At 42.9% G+C, this 22,202-nt stretch overlaps 1 protein-coding gene across 1 annotated transcript in view; it reads left to right on the top strand.

The window, feature by feature from the left end:
* SARS2 (seryl-tRNA synthetase 2, mitochondrial) overlaps positions 1-22,202 on the top strand; it is a 379,654-nt gene that overhangs the window by 131,490 nt on the left and 225,962 nt on the right. Inside the window, exon 3 of the mRNA XM_044063525.1 lies at positions 20,334-20,399. Within this exon, the coding sequence (XP_043919460.1) occupies positions 20,334-20,399 (66 nt within the window). The remainder of the gene's footprint in view (positions 1-20,333; positions 20,400-22,202) is intronic.

Consider the following 22,202-nt stretch of genomic DNA (forward strand, 5'->3'; position numbering starts at 1 on the left):
TGTGAATGACCTGAGACATACCTCCCTGGACTACATGAAAAGAGACTTAGAGGAGCTCTCTGAGCATGTAGCCCAGGCCGGTATGACCATGACCTTGAGTAGCATCTTACCCTCACCAAGAATGATGCCACAATATGAAGACAAGATGATCAATTTCAATAATTGGCTTAAGTATTGGTGTCATTCAAAGGGGATCCAATGCCTGTCAGCCTGGGATGACATCCTCGACAAGCCACGATGCTTCGCTAGGGACGGCTTGCACCTGTCACCCCTGGGCTTTCGGATATTGGCAAAGGCTCTTGCTACTCCCATAGTGCCTTTTTTAGGCATGGCTCAAAAGACAAACCCACCTCCATAGGTATCACAAGGGATAAGAAACTAAGAGTAATGCTACTCAATGCCAGAAGTCTAAACCTCAAGATGCACGCACTCAAAACTCTCCTTAGCATGGAGAACATCGATAACTGTGCAGTAACAGAAACCTGGTTCAAGGCTCCCGAGAGCACCCCAGCACTATCAGGTTATACCTCATACCATGCTTTTCGGCCCCAAAACTTGGACCAAACCACAAAAGGAGGGGGAGTATCAATATTTGTCAAAGATACCCACATTTCCAGGTTGGTGGCACAGCACGAAGCATCAGAGACTATCCATGTGCAACTAACAGTGGGTAAAACTGCCTTCCAGTTTATAGCCTGCTACAGACCACCCTCACAAACCCAAGAACCCAATGGAAAATATGAAGGTCTCTCCAAACACCATTATATTGGGTGACTTCAACTACCCAAACATAGACTGGGAGCATTACTCTAGCTCCAACACCCTAGCCCAAAGGTTCCTAGAATTTATAAACTCAAATGCTATGGAACAACTTGTTACCACTCCCACAAGAGGGGAAAACATACTGGACATGATCATCACCAACATGGGGATTCTATGCTCCAGACCAGAAGTGTATCCCTCACTGGTAAGATCAGACCATAAACTAATCTCACTGGATATTCACATCCCAACCCCACCCCTTGCCCTGAAAACCACAGTGAAAAACTTCTCTAAAGCAAATTTCACACTCCTCAAAACCGAGGTGGAATCCTTCAAAGCCCCCGGGCCTGTGGAAAATACGGCCCAGACCGCAGAATCCTTTATAAACACATTCTATGAACACCTTCAGGAATGCATGAATCATGCAATCCCAAATAAAACCAAGACCCAATCCTCCAAAGGCAGACGTCCTGTCTGGTGGACCCCAGCCATAAACAAACTATACAATAGAAGGAGGAAGCTACTACATGATAGAGCAAAATCCCAAAAAGGGAAGGCATCCTTGATCAGTATTAGCAAAAAACTATGGGCACTCATAAAATCGTCTAAGGCCAGCTTTGAGAGAAAAATTGCACAGGACACTAAGGATAATCACAAGGCTTTCTTTAGTTATGTTAGGAACCTGGGTGGGAATTCCCAGATATGCTCAGAATTAGTCCAAAATAACAGAAAAATACACCGAACCCACAGACATTGCCAACATCCTAGCTGACAGGTTCAGCGCAAACTCCCCCCCCCACCAAAAGGGCAAATATCTATCCCAGCAGAGTGCTGCCCCCCCTGACATCTCAGATAAGAGCCGCCCCCTCCAAAGCAAAAAACACAGCATCAGTGGGACTAAACGGTGTCCCGGGCTGCATCCTACATGAACTCCAAGAAGAGCTAAACCCAAACATAAAACTACTGTTCAATCTCAGCCTTACTACAGGATATGTACCCAAAGAGTGGTGTACAGCAGCAGTGGTCCCTCTCCACAAAGGTGGTGCCTCAACGGATCCTGGAAACTATCGCCCCATAAGCGTGACTAGCTTGGTCTGCAAAGCTATGGAAAGGATCATCATGGACCTCATAAATAAAGATATTGGGGACCTACAGACACTGGATCCTACCCAGTTCGGCTTTGTTAAGGGCAGATCCTGCCTCTTAAACCTGGTCGATTTCTTTGAAACAGTCACCAAGGCCATTGACGAGTCGTAGGTGGTCCACACAGCCTACCTGTACCTCGCAGATGCCTTCGATACAATACTCCACTCGGGCATTATAGATAAGCTCACCAGCTTAAATATGAACCCCTTTGTCACTAGATGGGTTGCAAACTGGCTCAAGGACAGAACCCACATGGTTAGAATTGCTGGAGCCATGTCAGACTCCAAACCAGTTACAAGTGGCGTCCCACAAGGCTCAGTCCTGGGACCTCTCTTGTTCGGTATATATTTCTCGGAGGTACAGGCCAACACAGAAGGACTGTGGCTGACCAAGTTCGCAGATGACTGCAAACTGGGCACCATAATCGACTCTCCAGCCGACACAAGCATCCTCCAAAAGGGCCTCATAGAAACGGACAACTGGTGCCAGAGCCATGGCCTCAAGCTAAGAGCCAAAAAGTGTATAGTCACCTCCTTTGGCAAAAACAAAGTGCCCATAAATTACCACATAGGTGGTAATCCATTAAGTACAGAAGAAGTAATTAGGGACTTGGGGACCCAAGTTGATAGCAGTCTCTCATTTGACAACCACGTGGCCAAAGTGGTTAGAAAAACATTTTATATAGCCCACCTAATCATGAAGGGATTCACATCTAGATCAGGGGAGGTCATCGTGCCTCTTTACTCATCCCTCATCAGGCCCATAATTGAGTACAGTGCCCTTTTTGTGATGTACCTTACCAGACACCTGCAGCAACTGGAAAGACCCCAAAAGTACCTCACCAAGAGGATCAAAGGGCTCAAACAGATGCCATATGCTGCTCGGTTAAAGAAACTCCAGCTCTACTCAGTGGCATACCGCCTGCTCAGTGGCGATCTGTGCCTGACGCATAAAGCCATGTCCAACCCGGAATTAATGGACATGCTGCACCTCAGAAAATCCAAATCCCATCGAGCTACGCGCTCGAGAGACTTGAACCTCAGCACTGAAATAAATAGGACATGCTGGAGGGACAGATTCATAACCCAGAGGCTCCCTTCACTCTGGAATAAAATCCCAGTCCAGATTAGGCAGAGTCTCTCATTGACTCTGTTCAAGAGGAATATTGATGAGTGGATGGGAGATCGTAGGTGTACCCCGGGTATCACTTCTGTGTCACTGTTAGACAGAGGCACAGTATACTAACCTCGAAAAAGGGCATAGCAAAATTAATTTAAAATGGGTGGCGAAAGCCAAACACACACTGGCTAGGCTTATAAATGCCCTAGGGCAGATAGCCTAGTATGAACCTATGAACAATTAGAAAGAAAGTGAATGCAAACATACACATTATTTCTTACATCTGTTTTCATCATTAATAAGAGTTGTAATAATAAAAATTTCAATAAGAGATGAAACTGCATATAGAGCTGTTAGGAAAATTAATACTTAAATATATGCTAAAGGCATCATTTAGACCAAGTTTAAAAAGAGCACATGTATTCACTGTTCATATTATGTGCAGCCTCCTCTTACTTCCTTTTGTGTTTGGAGGAACCACATTTGTATCAGTAAGGTCATTTAACATTATCATATTCAACTCAGTGTATGTAAAGGGACTGATGTTTTCTTGCAGCTAGTATTCCTTAAATGGTAATATGATCTTTGCTTGAACTTTCTTCATAGTCTGATCTACATAAGAAGCGCAACATGCACACTGGGCCAGTTGGATGACACCAGAAGTATTACAGTCAATGTAAGAATATTCTTGCTGCTAGATATATTCTTTCTATTGAAACGAGAGATTTGAATTATATGCTTGCGCTCTGCACAGATGCTACATACCCAGTAATGTCAACCACTTCAAATAACTCTCTATTTAAGGCCATTTCCATGCTGGGTAAACCCAGTATGAGGGAATGAATCGTCTGAAGACTAATATGCAGAGGCTTAATGGTTGGCAGGCACAAATGTAAAAAAGAGATTGAAAAATGAGGAAATAAATAATCTCTGTCTTGTGCTGAGGTGTGTGGGGACTGGAAGAGAGTATGAGTGGCACCTTTGTATGGAAAAGAAGTGTGCAGGAAGTATTGGGGGATCACATGGTAGGGTGGGTTTGATATAAGGTTTAAAGTCTTCACCTCGTGGACACAAGGTACAGGGCTTGATTCTGACCTTGGGTTATTGGCTAGGCTTAAAGTGGCCCTTCAGGGCAGTTAGCCTAAAGTTCACTTTTGAACCTATCAGAGGCTGACTGCTTTCCTAGAAGTTGGTAATTTTTCTGAACCAAAACTGGAACATCAGTTGAATGAGCAAACTGTACATCAGCAAAGTGTTTGACTTCATCTCATACAGTCCACTGTTGGAAAATCTGCAGTGGTTGAAGGTAAACTGGGAATGAGGAACAGGATAGCATCATGGTGAGTGGTTTGACAGGGGAGGGCTGTTTTGAGAGGGGGCGTATCAAGAGTAAGGGAATTTACTAGTGGAATGCAGCAGGAGTCCATCCTTGGTCCAGTACTTTTTGTTCTGCTTATTTCAGACGCACCCTAGGAATGCTAGAACAGGATCCACCTCTTTTCTCGGATCAAACAAAGCTAGGTGCAGCAATAAAATATAACTGAAACCATGTTAAGAAAGGACTTTAAAAGCAGAGCACATATCCCTGATGAAAAGTAGCATTGGCAGCAGACTAGGAAAAGGAAGACTTCAATATGTTTTTCTCACCTAGACTAAGCCACCAGTAGCAGAATGAGATAGATATGGCAGGAGCTAACAGTAGGGAAAGGTATATCCTCAGAGGAATGAATTCCAGAATAAAAGAGGCAGTATTACTGCTCCCTGGGCTAATTTTGGCCACACCTTGTATCGAATTCATAAAGGTTACCAGAGAGTGTAGACAGTGTGTACACTTAGTGTAACATTTCTGAGTGAATAGACTACACGTGAATAGACCACAAGCATTATGGTAGGGCTGTTTTTGAATTCAGAACTTTTGTGGTGACCTTTATGAATCCAACCTTTTGAATATTTTATGCACTTATGGAACCATAAAGGTGAAAGGCTATCAGACTTGCTACAAAGAGTCCAAAGAAAAGCCACCAGAAGGTTGTGTGAAATGGAAGCTTGATGAGATGGGGTGGTGATGGACAAGCTGTGGGTTTAGATGATCATACCAGGAAGATGTTAAGGGTGAGCAGGAAAGAGGAGGGGGTATACATGCAGCCCAAGTTTGGGAATCAGCTACTTTCTGGATGTGCAAAAGTACTATTCATAGGGAAGGGTTATGGACCCATCCGATGGATTAACATAATATATTCTGGAATGGGATCAACTAAGTAATCCAAGAGGGTGTAGGATTGATGGGGAAATGGGAGGGGATATATTGTAGGAGGCAAAGAAGTGTCCTGAAATGGCAGATAGGATAGTTTAGTTGTCCCCTAAAGTATTTGGTTTTGAGGTTTTGTAAGGCGGTATTCAAATTGCTGTATAATGTTTAAAGCTATTTTGTTTTGTTTTGGTGACCCTGATTAGTCAAGTTAAGGGGTAGTAGTGGTGAAGAACATTAGTATACTACAGGACCAATATGCTTGCCTGTGCTAGCATCACTTTGGCATTTGAATTAATTGCAGGCAGAATTGGTCATTGTTTTTCATATTGAGTACTGCTGCAAGTAGCCTTGGCTTGTATGAGTTATATATCCTGTTAAGGGTATAACAGCCAGCCAGCTTCCCAAGCTATAGATTGCCATCCATGCACCCAAACTGTCAACCAGCTTAAGCTGAGCTGACTAGAAGACCAGTGTAGAAGTGAAGCCATTCAGATCTTTACTGCCGCCAAAGAGTACACTCCTCTAAGGCTTTTGAGAATTGATGGTTAGCTTGTGCTTTTCTTTGCTGGGCAGATAAGTTCCCTTTGGGAGAAAATAACTTCCATTTTCTTAATTTTTTGTTGTTGTTTTATTTCCTCTTCAGGTACGTTGTTTTAAAGTTAGGAGTGTTGTTGTTTAACCTACTGTCTCAAGAGTGTAATGTACTTTTAAACAGAGGACTAGTCTTTAATGTCATTTTAAAAGTGGTGTAAACTAACTGAAAACACATTTTTTGTGGAGAAAGTTTATTTTTCTCTTTTAAGCTGCCTTGGTGCAAGTGTTTTGTACTGTGTTTTTTCTGTCAAAAAAAAAACTTTTGTGGAATGGTAGTTTTACCAGCATTTGGTTCATAGGTTCATAGGTTGGTACTAGGCTATCAGCCCTAGGGCCTATACAAGCCTAGCCATAACAATTCCCTGGCTATTTCTTTCCACATTATTTACTTTCCTGGACCCCTGTCTAGCAGGATGACTGACGTGATCCCTGGGGTGAATTTCCTTTCTCCCATCCAATCGTCAAGGTTCCTCTTGAAGAGGTCCAAAGAGGAACTCTGCTTGACATGTATGGGCAATCTATTCCAGAGTCTGGGAAGTATCTGGGTCAGGAACCTATCCCTCCAGCATGTTTTGTTTATTGTGATGACAAGGTTTAGATCCCTGGAGCGTGTAGCTCTGAGGGATTGGGATTTCTTTAAGTGTAGCATGTCCAACAACTCTGGGTTTGACATGGCCTTGTTATGTTAAGCAGAGATCGCCTCTGAGTAGACGATATGCGACAGAGTATAGCTGGAGTTTTTTAAGGCGGTCAGCGTAGGGCATCTGCTTTAGGCCTGTGATTCTTTTAGTGAGGTATTTCTGAGGCCTTTCCAGTTGTTGCAGATGTCTTGAGAGGTACATACCAAATGGGGCGTTGTATTCTATAATGGGTCTAATGAGGGATGAGTACAGTGGGACAATGACCTTTTTTCTGGATGAAAAGCCCTTCGTGATGAGGTGTGCCACATAGAAGGATTTCCTGACTGTTGTGGCGATGTGGTTATCGAAGGTGAGACCACTGTCCACCTGTGTCCCTAAGTCTCTTATCACACTTTCTGTGTTTAGTGTACTGCCACCTATATGGTAATTCATGGATACATGTTTTTTCCCCAAAGGGGATAACAATACATTTCTTGGCATTGAGCTTGAGCCCATGGCTCTGGCACCAAGCATCTGTTTCTGTAAGGCCCTTTTGTAGAGTATCCACATCATTTGGGGATTCAGTAATGGTTCCCAGTTTGCAGTCATCTGCAAACTTTGTTAGCCAGAGTCCCTTAGTGTTGACCTGTACTTCAGAGAAGTAGATGCCAAACAAGAGCGGCCCCAGGACTGAACCCTGAGGTACTCCACTTGTCACTTGTCTGGAGCTGGATTTGGAGTCGGCTACTTTTACAGTGTGGGTGCTTGTCTTCCCTGGAAAAGAGGAATAATTTTTGGCTTAACCGTGGAGCAGACTACTAGCCCCATGACTGGTCCTCCTTGTAGTCACACAAAGAAGTTAAACCACCTCTGCCACTATAGTAGGCTAGCAATTTGCCTCAGCCACAGGTGGGTGACCCTGCTGTAGCCATTTGTTGCAACACGGTCCTGAAATGGTAGATATTTTAGTTGACTCCTGAAGTATTTACTTTTGAATGAGGGTAAACTTGTATTCAAATTGCTGTATAGTATTGTTTAAAGCTGTATTTTTTTGGTAACACTGATTAATCAGGTAAAAGGGTAGTAGTGGTGAAGAACTCATCTTTTACCTTGGGTCCCTCTGATGTAGCACCTACAGTCACAATTGACCAGGGTTAGCCACGTCCTCTGCAGCTGTTGGAGTCCCCTCAATGGGCAAGGGAGAGCCACTCTTGTTGGTCTTGGGAGATGAAACAGAGGTTTCCTTGTTGTGTCAGAATGCTGTGTTCATCCTTGGGAAGCATCTGCTGCCATCAGTACCATGGTTGGCCCCATTTCTCCTGTCAAAAAGAAACTGAAAACCAAGCATGTATCTGCTGCTCAAATTTCTTTGGATAGGAGTGGTTTATGGGACTGGCTCAGGGGTTAATACAGGCTATTGATCCTTCTTGTAAAGTAGTTTCTTGTAAAAGATGGAGGGATTCCTATTTTCCTGAAGAGATTCAGGAGTCTGAATCTGAACAAGATGATGCAGGGACACATTCAGGGACTCTGAGGAGAGCTAAGGGAGATAATTTTTATACACTTTTACCATACTTGACCCAGCAGCTATAGCCTTAGTTGATCCCACTGCTGCTAAGCACTTAGTTAATTCCAGTCCTACTATTTGTAATAAAGATGGGGAAAATATTGATAGGTATGGGAAAATGTATATTTCTTCAACTTTGAATTTTTAGAATTTTGAATTGTTAGGTTCATATGTTAAAAGTTTATTTTGACAAGTTGTGAAAGTGAGGCATGTTTTATCTACAGTTTCTTCTTGTGAAGAAAATCTACTTTAAATAACTTTTCTTCTACTCCACAGGTCACTACTCATTATTTGTAGTGTGTGTATGACTCTGATACCTATTCCAGGGCTATGGCCACTGGTAGCGTTTTAAGAAGATTTGCTTGACTGATTTGCAGTACCTCCCAGATTATGTAAAAATTAGATTTTAAATTCTCCATTGGTTAGAGATTTAGTGTTTGCCCCCTCAAAAAGTGTGATGAAAGGGACAAACTGATCCAGGAAATATCTAAGATTTGTCAGCCTTCTTTTCTCAAACTTTTCAAGGTAGAATATCTCCTCATTCAGTTGTGCCAAAATAAATAAGTAAATAAATAATTGTCAAAACAATTTAGGTAATCGAATATTTAATAAGAAATGGCAAGGGGGTTCCAAAAAGATGTCAAACTTCCCACAGCCATGGACAATCCAACAAGCCTGAATGACTTCAAGAGCCCCCTCCCTGCACCCTTTTCTTTTTCAGAAAGTCTGAATCTCCATTTTTCTCTTTGGCAACACATTGTTTCAGACAAATGGGTTCTGAAAATCATTTGTCAATGTTACAGATGGCAGAAGGGAGGACATTCTGTTTTTCGGGGGGGGGGGGTGTTCTTCATCTGCAGATCAGATTCTCTTGTTTCCATTCGTTCCGTATCACATGCTCTCCCAAGGAATGACAGAACCAGTTTCTCCTTCCCAAGTGAGGAAGGTGTTTATTCAAGGATGTTCCTAGTGCGAAAGAAAATTCTTGGAGACTATTTCTGGATCTTTCTTTCCTAAACCTGTTTGTGTTGGTGCCCAAATTCAAAATGTTTTCACTTTACAACCTTCTAACCTTTTCTTCCTCTTTCAAGTTTCCTGGCAACACTAGACTCAAAAGTATGATTATCACATCCCAATTCATTCAGACGTCTGTAATGCATTGTTAGTCCTGTGCCTTTCCTTTTGAACTATACACTGCACCAAGAGTATTCACAAGGTGTTTAGCTGTGATTATAGCTCAGTGCAGGCTACAGGATATCCACATTTTTCCATATTTAGAGGACTTGATTATCTTTGTGGAGTATTTTTCAAGGCGTCAGGAATCTCTCTCTTTGGTGAGAAGTCTCTTGCACAAACTGGGATTCCATGAATGCATTCAAAAGTCTTTCTTGCCTCCCTCACACAGGATTGTGTTCCTGGGATGTCATCTAGACACTTCAATTCAAAGAGATTTTCTTCCATAGGAAAAGGTAAATCTTTATTTAGATCTGTTTCTAAGGTTTCCCATTCAGGCTTCAGTCACTGCGAGGGAATACCTTGATTTTGGGTCTCGTGGTATCAGAATACACCTGGCAAGACACCACATGAGAAAGATACAGTGGTATCTGAAATCCCTTTGGTCCCAGCATCAACATTCCTTACCCTTTCAAATCCCAGTGCTGGGTTTTGTCAGAAGACAAATATTTTGGTGGAGACAACAGATATCCTAAAATCCAGTTCTGCCCTTCTCTAAAGCAGTCAGTCACCACAGATGCTTTGGACTATTCTTTGGAAACAGTTTCAGATGGGATAAAGTGCAGGGGATATGGGACACCAAGGACAGATGCAAGCACATAAATATCGAGGAGTTGCTTGCAATGATCTAGGCACTCAACTCTCTTTACCATATTTGGTCCCTGGGACCTCAAGTGATTACAGACAATATCACAATTATGTGGTGCATCAATAAGCAAAAGGGAACCAGGTCATACTCGCTTTGCAGACTAGCCATCTTTACTAAGAATATAGCATCACAGCACAGTCTCACTCTACAGATATCCTACATTTCATCAGATCAAAACTGTGTGGCAGACTAGCTAAGCAAGACCAGGGCAGAGTTTCGTGAATGTTAACTAGATCAGGGTGCCTTCCAACTTCCAAGATTAGATCCATCTGTGGGGAGCCCCTCAGGTATACCTCTGTGCCTCCTCTCTGAACAGTCAACTGGTGAAATTCTGTTGCAGGACTCCATGCAAGAAGGCTTGGAAGACCAATGTTTTTTTCTTTTCTTTGGACAGAAATGTACCTCTCTGCCTTTCTACCCCTTCAGTTAATATGCAGTGTATTTCTGAAGATTCAGAATTAATCTCCCAAGATCATAGTGGTGACCCCCTTCTGGCGCAGGCAGCCATGGTTCTCCCTCCTTTAGGAAATGACCTGGGGCAATTACCACAAGCTTCCTCACAGACTGGATCTACTCACAAGACTGGGGTGTTTGATGCATCCTAACATCAGTCCTCTTCAGTTGAATGCCTGGATGATAGGCTCTTAATTCCTTTTAGGCACCTGTTTTCTAAGGATGTGCAACAGGTACTAATGGAAGCAAGAAAGCCTGCTACTAGAAAATCCGATATTAGAAAGCGGAAAAGGTTTTCTAGTTGGTGCCAATAACCATCATCCATTCAGGGTTTGCTGCTCTGTAGTTTTACAATAATTGTGTGAGTTACTGTCGTATGGCCTTACTTATTCCCCAATCAAGGTTCATTCATCAGCTATTTTAGTACATCTGCCCATGGATCCTGCTCTTTCAATACAGTCTCATGCCAGTGTGTTCTTGAAAGGAGTTTTGCATAAGACGTCTCCTAGAAAAATGATGGCCCCTCCTTGGGATCTTAATTTTGTGTTGCTTCCTCCATTTGAAACTGCTGATCTGGCTGACTTGATATTCTTAACATGGAATACAGTTTTACTGATTGCTGACCTCTGCAAGAAGGATATCTGAGTTGCAAGTTCTTATGGTGAGTCAACCCTATCTTATTTTGTACAGGAACAGGTTTCTTTAAGAACTAATCTTTCTTTTATGCCTGAAGTAGTGAGTCAGCCTTGTCTTATTTTCCACAGGAACAGGGTTTCTTTGAGAACTAATCTTTCTTTTATGCCTAAAGTGGTATCTGAGTTTGCATTAAGCCAAACTATCCATCTTCACTTTTCTTTCTGTTAACCTACAAATGAGGGTACTATATTGACAGAACTATATCTTTCAGATCAATTGTCCATTTCTGGTGAAGATAAGAAGGGACAACCTGTGTCAAAACAGATCATTTCCAGATGTTTTTCTAAGTCTATTATCTTTTGTTATACTTACCATATCAGGTATTTTCCAGGCAAGATGAAGGCCCATTCTGCCAGGGCCTTGGCTTCATCTATGGCTTTTTGTAGAAGTCGGGATTCTAGAAGTATTCTAGAAGCTCTTACTTGATCTCATGTACATACTTTTACCTTCTCTAGGTCTAGATTACTCTTTCTAGGACAATTGTTTAGGGGGATACTGGACTTTTTTTTTTTCCTTATAACTCCCAAATAAAGTTGGCTCTGATAAGCTACCCATAATAGCTGAGGTTACTCTAGCAGTGATTAAAATTAAAAACATAATACAGTTGTATTAGTTGAACTTACCATAACTGTAGATGTTCAGATGATCACTGATGCATTAGCCGCTCCCTTCCTCCATCTCTCTCGTTTTTTTTTTTTTTTTTGGTATTTTTTTTATGCCAGGGTATGGACATTTATTTTTTGTTGTACCTAACATAGTTTCATAGTATAGTACTAGGCTATCTGCCCTGGGGCATTTGTAAGCCTAGCCATAGTGATGTGTCTTTTGCCACCTCATGAAATGGTACAAAAATGTACAGAATAAATTTAGAATACTGTGCCTCTGTCTAGTAGTGACACATAAGAGAATTAGTTTACTGTGCCCCTGTCTAGCAGTGACACAGATGTGACCCCTGGGGTAAACTTACGATCTCCCATCCACTCATCAATATTTCTCTTGAAGAGAGTCAGTGAGGGGCTCTGCCTAATGCGAACTGGGATCTTGTTCCAAAGCATGGGAAGCCTCTGGGTTATGAATCTATCCCTCCAACATGTCCTATTCATACTTGTGCAGAGGTTTAAGTCTTTAGCTCTCGTGGTCCTGATGGATTTGGATTTTTTGAGGTGGAGCATGTCCATCAGACCCTGATTGGACATGGCCTTGTACGTCAGGCAGAGATCACCTCTGAGCAGGCGGTATGCTACTGAATAGAGCTGAAGTTTCTTTAGTCTGGCAGAATAAGACATATGTTGGAGACCCTTGATCCTCTTGGTGAGGTACTTCTGTGGTCTCTCCAGCTGTTGCAAATGCCGGGTGAGGTACATACCAAATGGGGCATTGTACTCAATCATGGGTCTGATGAGGGAGGAGTATAGGGGTACAATGACATCCTTGGATCTGGATGTGAATCCCTTCATGATGAGATGTGCAAGGTAGAATGTTTTTCTTACCACTTTGGCAACGTGGGTGTCCAATGAGAGGTCGCTGTCGACTTGGGTCCCTAGGTCTCTGATTACTTTTTCCGTACTCAGTGGGTTGCTGTCTATGTGATAATTTGTGGGTACTTCGTTTTTCCCAAAGGGGATGACTATACATTTTTTGGCATTTAGTTTAAGGCCGTGACTCCGGCACCAGTTGTCCGTTTCTGTGAGGCCTTTTTGTAGGATGTATGTGTCTGCTGGTGTATCAACTATGGCGCCTAGTTTGCAGTCATCTGCGAACTTTGTCAGCCACAACCCTCCCATGTTTGCTTTAACATCTGAGAAATAAATGCCGAACAAGAGGGGTCCCAGGACAGATCCCTGTGGGACACCACTTGTGACTGGCTTTGAGTCTGACATTGCTCCAGCAATTTTAACTTTATGGGTTCTGTCCTTTAGCCAGTTTGCGACCCATCTAGTGACATAAGGGTTTACGTTTAAGCTGTTGAGCTTATCTATGATGCCTGAGTGGGGTATTGTGTCGAAGGCCTTAGCCAAGTCCAGGTAGGCTGTATGGACTGCTTTGCCCTCATCAATGGCTCTAGTGACTGTTTCGAAAAAGTCAACCAGGTTCAAAAGGCAGGATCTGCCTTTTACAAAGCTGAACTGGGTGGGGTCAAGTGTCTGTAGGTCCCCTATGTGTCTGTTTATGAGTTCCATAATGATTCTTTCCATAGCTTTGCAGACCAGGCTCCATAATGATTCTTTCCATAGCTTTGCAGACCAGGGGCTGGTAAGTTATGGGGGTGGTGGTAGTTCAGTCTGTGTAGAGGTACCCCCTTGTATTTTTTTTGTTGTATGAACTAACTCTGCATATCTGAGGGTTTCCGCCCAGGTTTCGTTGGCCTTGGTTTTTATGAGAGAGCGTTTTTTTCTGCTAATGTTGATCAGAGATGTCTTCCCTTCATGGGATTTTGTTCTGACGTGCAGTAGCTTCCTTCTTTTGTTATACAATTTGTTAATGGCTGAGGTCCACCAGACAGGACGCTTGCCTTTGGTGGAGAGGGACTTGGATTTATTTGGGATTGCATGATCCATGCATTCTTGGAGATGTCCATAGAAAGCATTTGTGAAGGATTCGGCATTGTGGGATGTGGTATCCACTGGCACAGTGGGCTTAAAGGATACCATCTCAGTCTTAAGAAGAGTGAAGTCTGCTTTTGAGAAGTTTTTCACTGTGGTTTTTTGTGCTGGGGTGGAGGTGGGATATGTATATCCAGGGTGATTAGTTTGTGGTCAGATCTCACTAGTGAGGGGTATACCTCCGGTGTGGAGCATTTTGTCCCCATGTTTGTGATGATCAGGTCTAGTATATTATCTCCCCTAGTGGGAGAGGTGACTAGTTGTTCCAGTGCATTTGAATTTATGAATTCCAGGAACCTTTGGGCTAGGGTATTAGGGCTAGAATAATGTACCCAATCTATGTTTGGGTAGTTGAAGTCTACCAGTATGATGGTATTTTGTGATATATTCATTTCCTCCAATGTCTTCAGGAAGGCTGAGTGGGGTTCCTGAGATTGGGAGGGTGGTCTGTAACATGCTACCAGTTGTATAGCAGTTTTGCCTATAGTTAGTTGCACCTGTATGGTCTCTGATGCTTCATGTGTCCTTTCCGGGCTCTGAAGGGCTTTATGCCCAAATGTGTCATTTAGTCATCTCATCTTAAGCCATTTGACAATTTGGGTGCATGATGGTGCCCTGAAACTTAGGAAACTGGCTGTCATTGACAGGCTATAACCCATATAGCTAAGGCTACTGCAGTAGTGATCATTTGAACGTCTACTGTTATGGTAAGTTTACTTGCACAAATGTCGAGTACCACTTGTTTATAAATTGGATGTTCATCGTGTTACCCTGCTGCAGTCATCACACTTGGGTTATCCTGTCGTCAGGCGGTCCCGCAGTCGGCCGGAATTCCAAAGTCTTGGTCCGGCGTCTGTTGCTGTCGCCTCTTCCCTGACGTCAGTGCGCCAGGGGTATATATAATGCAACCAACGCCATTTTCTTCAGTCTTTCTTGCCGCGCAGTGCCTGAAGCAGAAGCAGTTCGCAAGTGCCGGTCGGCCGACTCCTGAGATTTTCGAATTTCAGACCGAAGTCTTCTATAAAGCTAAGTACCCCGTTGGGGAAACTTTTCTTGCCTCAGACCGATGTCAGAAAAAGTTAACAATTGTATTTCTTGTGGGAAGCAAATACCTCATAAGGATTTCCATTCTTATTGCATACCTTGCCTAGGCCCAGACCTCGACGTCACTTCTTGTCGGTTTTGTGCTAGGTTTAATAAGCGTGCTATTAAAAGACGCTTTGATTTCGCACGACACTACTTCGGTAGGAAATTTAACTACAACATGCCGTCGGAGCAACTGACTACCGGTGTGCACAAAGAACGCAGGGATAAGGACAGGCAGCCCAGGCCTAAGCCAGATTCCGAGGCCTCTGCTGATCCGGTCTCCGGTCCTCAGTGAGGCTCCGATGCAGCCCCTGACTACCGCAGATCTGGAACCCAAGACCGCTTCAGAAATTTTGGCGGAATGTACCAGGCCGATGCAGCCTTTTACTTCAGGCCCTTCCGACGACTTTACTTCAAAAGACGTCGGTGCTACAGAACCGTCATCAGTTTCTGAAGGCGTTTTCAGACCAACGACTCTCACCTTTAAAACGTTTTCTAAGTCGAAGACTCCTTCTAAAACTAAAAGGACTGCACTTCAGTCTCCTGTTCAAGGCCCTATGCCTAAGAAACAGATGCTCAAAATGGCTGAAGATTTGATTTCTTTAATCAGGGGTTCACAGCCCCCTCCTGACAAAAGGCCTAGACAAGAGGAAGATTTTGCTTCCTCTGAGCAAATGTCCATTTCTTCAGACTCCTCTGAGGACCAAGACTATACCTTTTCTCCTTATGAAGATTCTGATGCTGAAGACTCTATTCCCTCAGCTTCTCCTCCTGAAGACTACTCCTTTGGGGAAACTTTACACACTATGAGGGAACATTTTCACTGGGAAGGTCAAGACTACTCTGATTCAAAGAAAAGGCTCAGAGTTTCTTTTACTCCCCCAACACAGACCACTTGCCATCCCACCAGTTTTGGACATTGTGGATGATGTCTATTTAGAATCCACTTTCAACCCAGACTCTCTACCTCCTGCTCCGGCTAAGCCTGACAGATACTACAGAGTGCCTGATTCCCACAAATTTCTTTACAAAAGCCCAGTAGCTGACCCAGAGACTATCTCCCAGGGTCCCAAGGGGCTAAGGCTTCTGTGGCTAAAAATCCAGTACCTTCTGAGAGGGATTCCAGAGCACAAGACAGGTGGGGGAAAAAGGTTTACACCTCAGCCACACTAGCTATGAGGGCACTGAATTGTCAATTTCATATGCTTAAGTATCCGCAGTTTCTAATCTCTCAGTTAAAGTAAAGAATAACTACTCTCCCTCAACAGTCTGAATTGAAAGAAGTACAGGATCTGTTGCACGCCACTGAGCAGGTGGGCAAACATACCTTACAATGAGGGTTTGATTCTTTGGAGGCTTCCTGCAGAGCAGCTGTCACTGGGTCTGTTATACGTAGGCATGCTTGGTTAAAGGAACAAACTCTGCCTGATCATGTTAAAGCAAAACTACTAGATGCTCCCTTACAGCAGGATGTTCTTTTTGGAGTTAAAGCAGAAGAAGTTTTAAAGAAAATGGAAGATAAGGCAAAATCTATGCAGACAGTCAAAGATTTCCTACAAGTACAACCCCCTCGCTTCAGCAGAAACTGGCCAACAAAAAATTGGTCCTTTCCAGCCACTGACAGACCGCAGTGGGGCAAATACAGACGCCCAAGGTGGAGAGGACAACCACAAGCCCAGTATAAACCTCGCCAATGGGGCACTACAACACAGAAGGGAGGAGAAGACAGGCCTCAATCTGCCAGAAGGCAAACTCAATGACTTGCACCTCATCTGGCCAAGCAATACTCTCTTGGCAGCCCCTTTGGGGGGAAATTCGCACTTTTTGCAGACAACTGGCAGTTAGTCACAAAGGACAAATGGGTCCTAGACATAATTTTACGAGGATACAGATTCCACTTCCACACCTTGCCAATAAAAAGAGGAATGCCAAATCTGCCACAAAATCAATGGGCAGAGGCACAAAAGCAAATTGCAGCTCTCATGGACATGAGAGCCATTCAACTGGTACCTACTCGAGAGCAAGGCCAAGGTTTTTACTCAAGACTCTTTCTAGTGCCCAGAAAGGACAATGCCTGGAGACCAATTCTGGACCTTTCAATTCTAAACACTTACAAGTACCCAAATTCAAGATGCTAACACTACAGCAGCTACTTCCCATGTTGGGCAAGGAAGCATGGCTAGTAATGTTGGACCTCAAGGAGGCATACCTGCATGTCCCTATCAGACAAAGTTGCAGAAGATACCTCCGTTTTATTGCAGGTTCAACCCATTACCAATTCTCTCTGCACTGCCCTTTGGCTTATCTACTGCGCCCAGAGTTTTCACAAAATACCTGGCACCAGTAATTGCATACTGCAGACAAAGAGGAATTCAAATATATCCATACCTGGACGACTGCCTCATCCAAGCAGAAAGCAGAGACATTCTCTTACATCATCTGGCTTTTGTAAAGCATCTACTAAACTGCCTGGGGTACACAGTAAACGAAAAGAAGTCAAAACTAGTACCCTCACAAAAAGACATTCCTGGTTGCCATCTTGAACACAACGGCCCAGAAGGCTTATCTTACGCCAGACAAGCAACTACAACTGACTCAATATTTCAAGACAATGGCAACAAAGACCCAATTAACTGCAAGAAAAATTCTGCAGGCTTTGGGCTTCATGGCATCTTGCATACTAATAATACAATTTGCAAAGCTGCATATGAGGAAATTACAGCGGTACCTAAAAAGCGTATGGTCTCAACACAGCCACAGCTTGGACACAATGATATCTCTCATTCCTTGCCTACAACAGGAATTTCTATGGTGGTCACAGGCATGTCACCTCAACAAGGGTCAGCCTTTCACTTTGCCCCCAGCCAGGCAGACTATCACAACAGATGCTTCAGACTACGCCTGGGGGGTACACATGACAGGACAATGCATTCAAGGCCTATGGACTGCAGATCAAAGAAATCTGCACATAAATCAAAAAGAGATGCTAGCTGTACAGAAAGCTCTGACAGCCTTCAAGGATCTGTTACATCCAGGACAACTTGCAATAAAGACAGACAACACCACGGTAATGTGGTACATAAACAAACAAGGGGGTACACATTCCTACCCTCTATGCAGGCAAGCAATGATCTTATGGAACACAGCTCTGGCCTACCAAGTCCAATTACAAGCTCAATTCCTGCCAGGACAGAAGAACATATTGGCAGACGACCTCAGCAGAAACATCAAAGATCCCCACGAGTGGAAACTAGATCCACAAATATTTGCAATGATAACTCAAAAATGGGGCCTTCCAAACATAGACCTGTTTGCCAGTCTTAAAAACTACCAGCTGACAAAATTTTGCACAAGGATCTTCCACCATCAAGCTTGGAAAGTGGACTCTTTCTCTTTCTGTTGGAAAAACCTGACAGCATATGCCTTCCCTCCACCTCTCCTCACAAGGTTCTTTTGAAGGTCAAAAAGGAGAGACCACGACTGATTCTCATAGCCCCAGACTGGCCACGCCAGCACTGGTACCCACTATTGAAAAATATGGCCCACAGCCCACCATGGATATTGCCTCAAATACCCCATTTGCTCACACAACAAAACAAACAGATTCTTCACAGCCAGCTCAAAACTTTAAATCTGGCTGCATGGCAAATCAACTAAACAACCAACCAGCTCCTCTTTCACAAGCAGTTCTGGATGTTATTCTGGAAGCCAGGAGGCCAAGCACCAGAAAGGCTTATTCGGACAAATGGAAAAGGTTTTGTGCCTGGAACCAAGCTAAAGGCCAAGACACAATTCAGCCTCACATGCCTCACATTCTATAGTATTTAGCTGAGATGTTGCACAAAGGGCTTTCCTTTTCCTCAATTAAAATCCATGCTTTAGCTATTTCAGCTCACTACAACACGGATCCACCTTTATTTTCACATGCTCTTCTAAGGCAGTTCCTCAGAGGGGCAAAAAACAGACTACCCAGGAGAGCTCCTACACCAACATGTGACCTCAGCTTTGTTCTGGAAAAACTACCTCCCTTTGAACCAGCTTTCTCTGCAGAACTTCAGTTCCTATCTTGGAAGACTGTCTTGCTCCTAGCAATAACTTCAGCTAGGAGAGTCTCAGAGCTACAGGCACTAATGGCAGTGGAACCTTTCCTCATTTTTCATCAAGACAGAGATTCTCTACGAACTAATCCTTCCTTCATGCCTAAGGTGGTTTCCAGTGTAGCTTTGAATCAAACCATCCACTTACCCACCTTCTTCCCCAATCAACAGAACAAAGGTGAGAGACTCCTGCATTCCTTGGACATTCACAGGCAGCTTTGTTACTACCTGGACAAAACTAAGGCTTTTGGAAAAACTGACCAGCTCTTTGTATCCTATGCTACAGCTTCTCAAGGGAAGTCTATATCTAAGCAGACCATTTCTAAATGGATAGGTCATTGCATACGTTTCTGCTATACCCATCATGGGAAACCAGTTCCTGCTACCATTAGATCCCACTCTACCAGGGCAACAGCTACCTCTACAGCCTTTCTCAGGGGGGTTCCAACCAAGGAAATTTTAGAAGCTGCAGCTTGGAGTTCAGTACACACCTTTACCAAACACTATCACTTACCTCTTTACTCTTAAGTCCAGGGCAGGCTTCGCCACTGCAGTTCTGCAGGGCCTTATTGCCTCCACTAACCCTCTTTGATACCTCCCCCCTACCTTTGCTTTGGGATTCAACCCAAGTGTGATGACTGCAGCAGGGTAACACGATGAACATAGTACAGTTTTGTACCTACCATAAATGTAGATGTTAGAATGTTCACCCTGCTGCAGTCCAGGTTACCCTCCCTCCATTCCCTCTGATCTTCTGGAAAAATCTCTTCTATGCCTTACTGATGTATTTGCTTATAGCTGAAGGGATTCTGTGTTTGTGCAGTGTTCATTCCATGTGGTACTAATTCTGACCACCTTTTTGGGGGCACCTGACATCTGGGGCAAGAAAAACTGAAGAAAATGGCGTCGGTTGCATTATATATACCCCTGGCGCACTGACGTCAGGGAAGAGGCGACAGCAACCGATGCCGGACCAAGACTTTGGAATTCCGGCCGACTGCAGGACCGCCTGATGACAGGATAACCCAAGTGTGATGACTGCAGCAGGGTGAACACTGGAACATCTACATTTATGGTAGGTACAAAACTGTACTTTTTGATAAATTGGTTTTGACAGAGCTCATTGATATTTTTTGGTTTGTATCTGGTTGTATGTGCATGCGTTAGAAGAATATGACCATCAGGATTAGTTGCTAGCTCTTTTCCTTTTCAGTAATAAAGTAATAATTGAGACATCCAATATCAGAATAACATAAAAATACTCTTATATTGAATTTATAGGCTAGTTGTAAAAGACTTACATTTTTGGCTGAAAAGGGTCAACTGAGTAGTCCAATTATCCTGTGAACAGAAGAATGAGTAAATAAATTATATATGTATCTGCAAAGTATTTTGTTTCATAAACCTGATAAATGTATGCTTGTTTCTGATAAAAAGCTGATGTAATTTTTCTTCAGAGTAATTATATTCTTTCTAGGGTACTTCATGGATCATGCAGTGGAACTAAAGGATATGCCCGTCAGGTAAACATCACAAGGCTGTGCAGGTTTGTTAACAAAGCTAATAGTAACTTCAGCATATATTTTCCAAAAATTGCAGAAAAATGTTTTCAGTTATTGGCTTTGTATTATTTCTGCTGGTTTCAGCTGTGCTGCTTAAATTGCAGTAGTTGAAGAGATAGCAGTGTCAAGGCAGATGCTCTCTGTACAGTGAACAACACACTGAAGTGGCAGGACGACTCATCAGTACCTCACTTGCCTTTTGAGTAGAAGTTGACATTTGTGTCCTGAGCTGAAGTCTGTGGTCTATGCATGAAATTGTTACTATACCTTAAACTATAATCCTTTGCATTTTATATTAGAATTGGGTGTAAACTACACAAAAAGAAAACACTGAAAGTAGCTCTTAAAATAATAGTCCTGCCACTTCAGATAAGTAAAAAGGCTTATTTGTCCCATTGCAGGCAGCCCATTTGTAAACTGGATGTTACACTGCTTTGTGCATCATTTCTAGCCATCTTAGTAGGACATATGTAAGACAGTAAAGGCAGGAGAGAGAGAGTGAGAAAGAAAAATGGTTTATCACATGATTTGCCTTCAGAGTAGTGTTCTTCATCATGGACTGGAAAGCATGCTCACTTGTAGTGCTGTATTGAAGACATTGGACCACATTATAATTTGTGCACTTCTGTACTTTTCCTGGAATCAGGGACTAGGCTCTCGCTTCTGTGCTGGAAATTTTAAATTAAACCAAGTGAAGCAAAGTGCCATTGTAGCCCAATTTTAAATAAGCCAAAAAATCCCCTGGCAGTATACATGTTTAATTGATAGACTTGGTGCCTTTTCTGCCTGTCATTGAGCGTTCTTTTAGTTATCCTGTACTGCTTGTCATTTATTTTGATTGCACAGTCCTCTCTAACTGCACATAGATAGTCTAGTTTCAAGCTGTTTGTTTCTGGTATGTTCTGATTTATTCAAGCTGTTTGTTTCTGGTATGTTCTGATTTGCTTTCTGTGTAAGAAAGAGGTACAGCGAGAGTATGTGTGTGTATGTGAATCATGGGTGAATGTGTATGTGAAAGAGCATGTACACATGTAAGCCCTTATTTGATTGCTTTGCATTATGGTAATGTTATTTTAAGTCTTACATTTAAATTGTGTTGTGTTAGATCCCATTGAGATATAGTAATGTTATTCATCTTTGAAGCAAATATGATTTTGAATAAAGATGGCTTAAATTTTTGAGGAAGCAAAATTGTTATCTGGGCATATAGAGATGCAGAACTAGTGTCACATGGTTTACTTTCTTTGCATCAGCTGTTTTAGTCTCAAGTACTTACTATGAGCATCTCATTTGACATTCTCTCATCCCTGTTGCTGAATTCCTGAAAAGCTCATTAGTTTTGTTTCATTACTTCTCTTGAACTGGAGCTTTTTTATAGCAGTGCATGTCAGAAATAATTCTTTGAAGAGACCTAATGGGATGGTAGTATATCATCCAAAGATGTTTGCTTAGTCTTCATCTCGGATGCATCTGAATGTTAAAAGAAGGGACTTCTAGCAAGTCCAGTGTGACATAGCCCATGTGCCCAGGTAACCTGTCTAAACCTTTTTGGCGGTAAAGTATGCTTACATTGCTGTGACAGTAACAATCTTTGTGCATGGGAGAGGAAGCTGCATTCTTCATTTGAGCCATCAAAACAGTATCTCGAGCTTTTAACTGAATTCTGCTTACCAGCATTATGTGCATCCCGTGAACTGAAGAGCCTGGTGTTTGGTATGTGATGTTACACAGCTCATTTATACCTGTGGGTCCATGAAGGTAGTG

Source organism: Protopterus annectens, chromosome 1.part0 (genome assembly GCF_019279795.1).
Source record: "Protopterus annectens isolate FY-2018-M chromosome 1.part0, PAN1.0, whole genome shotgun sequence".
NCBI lineage: Eukaryota > Metazoa > Chordata > Ceratodontiformes > Protopteridae > Protopterus > Protopterus annectens.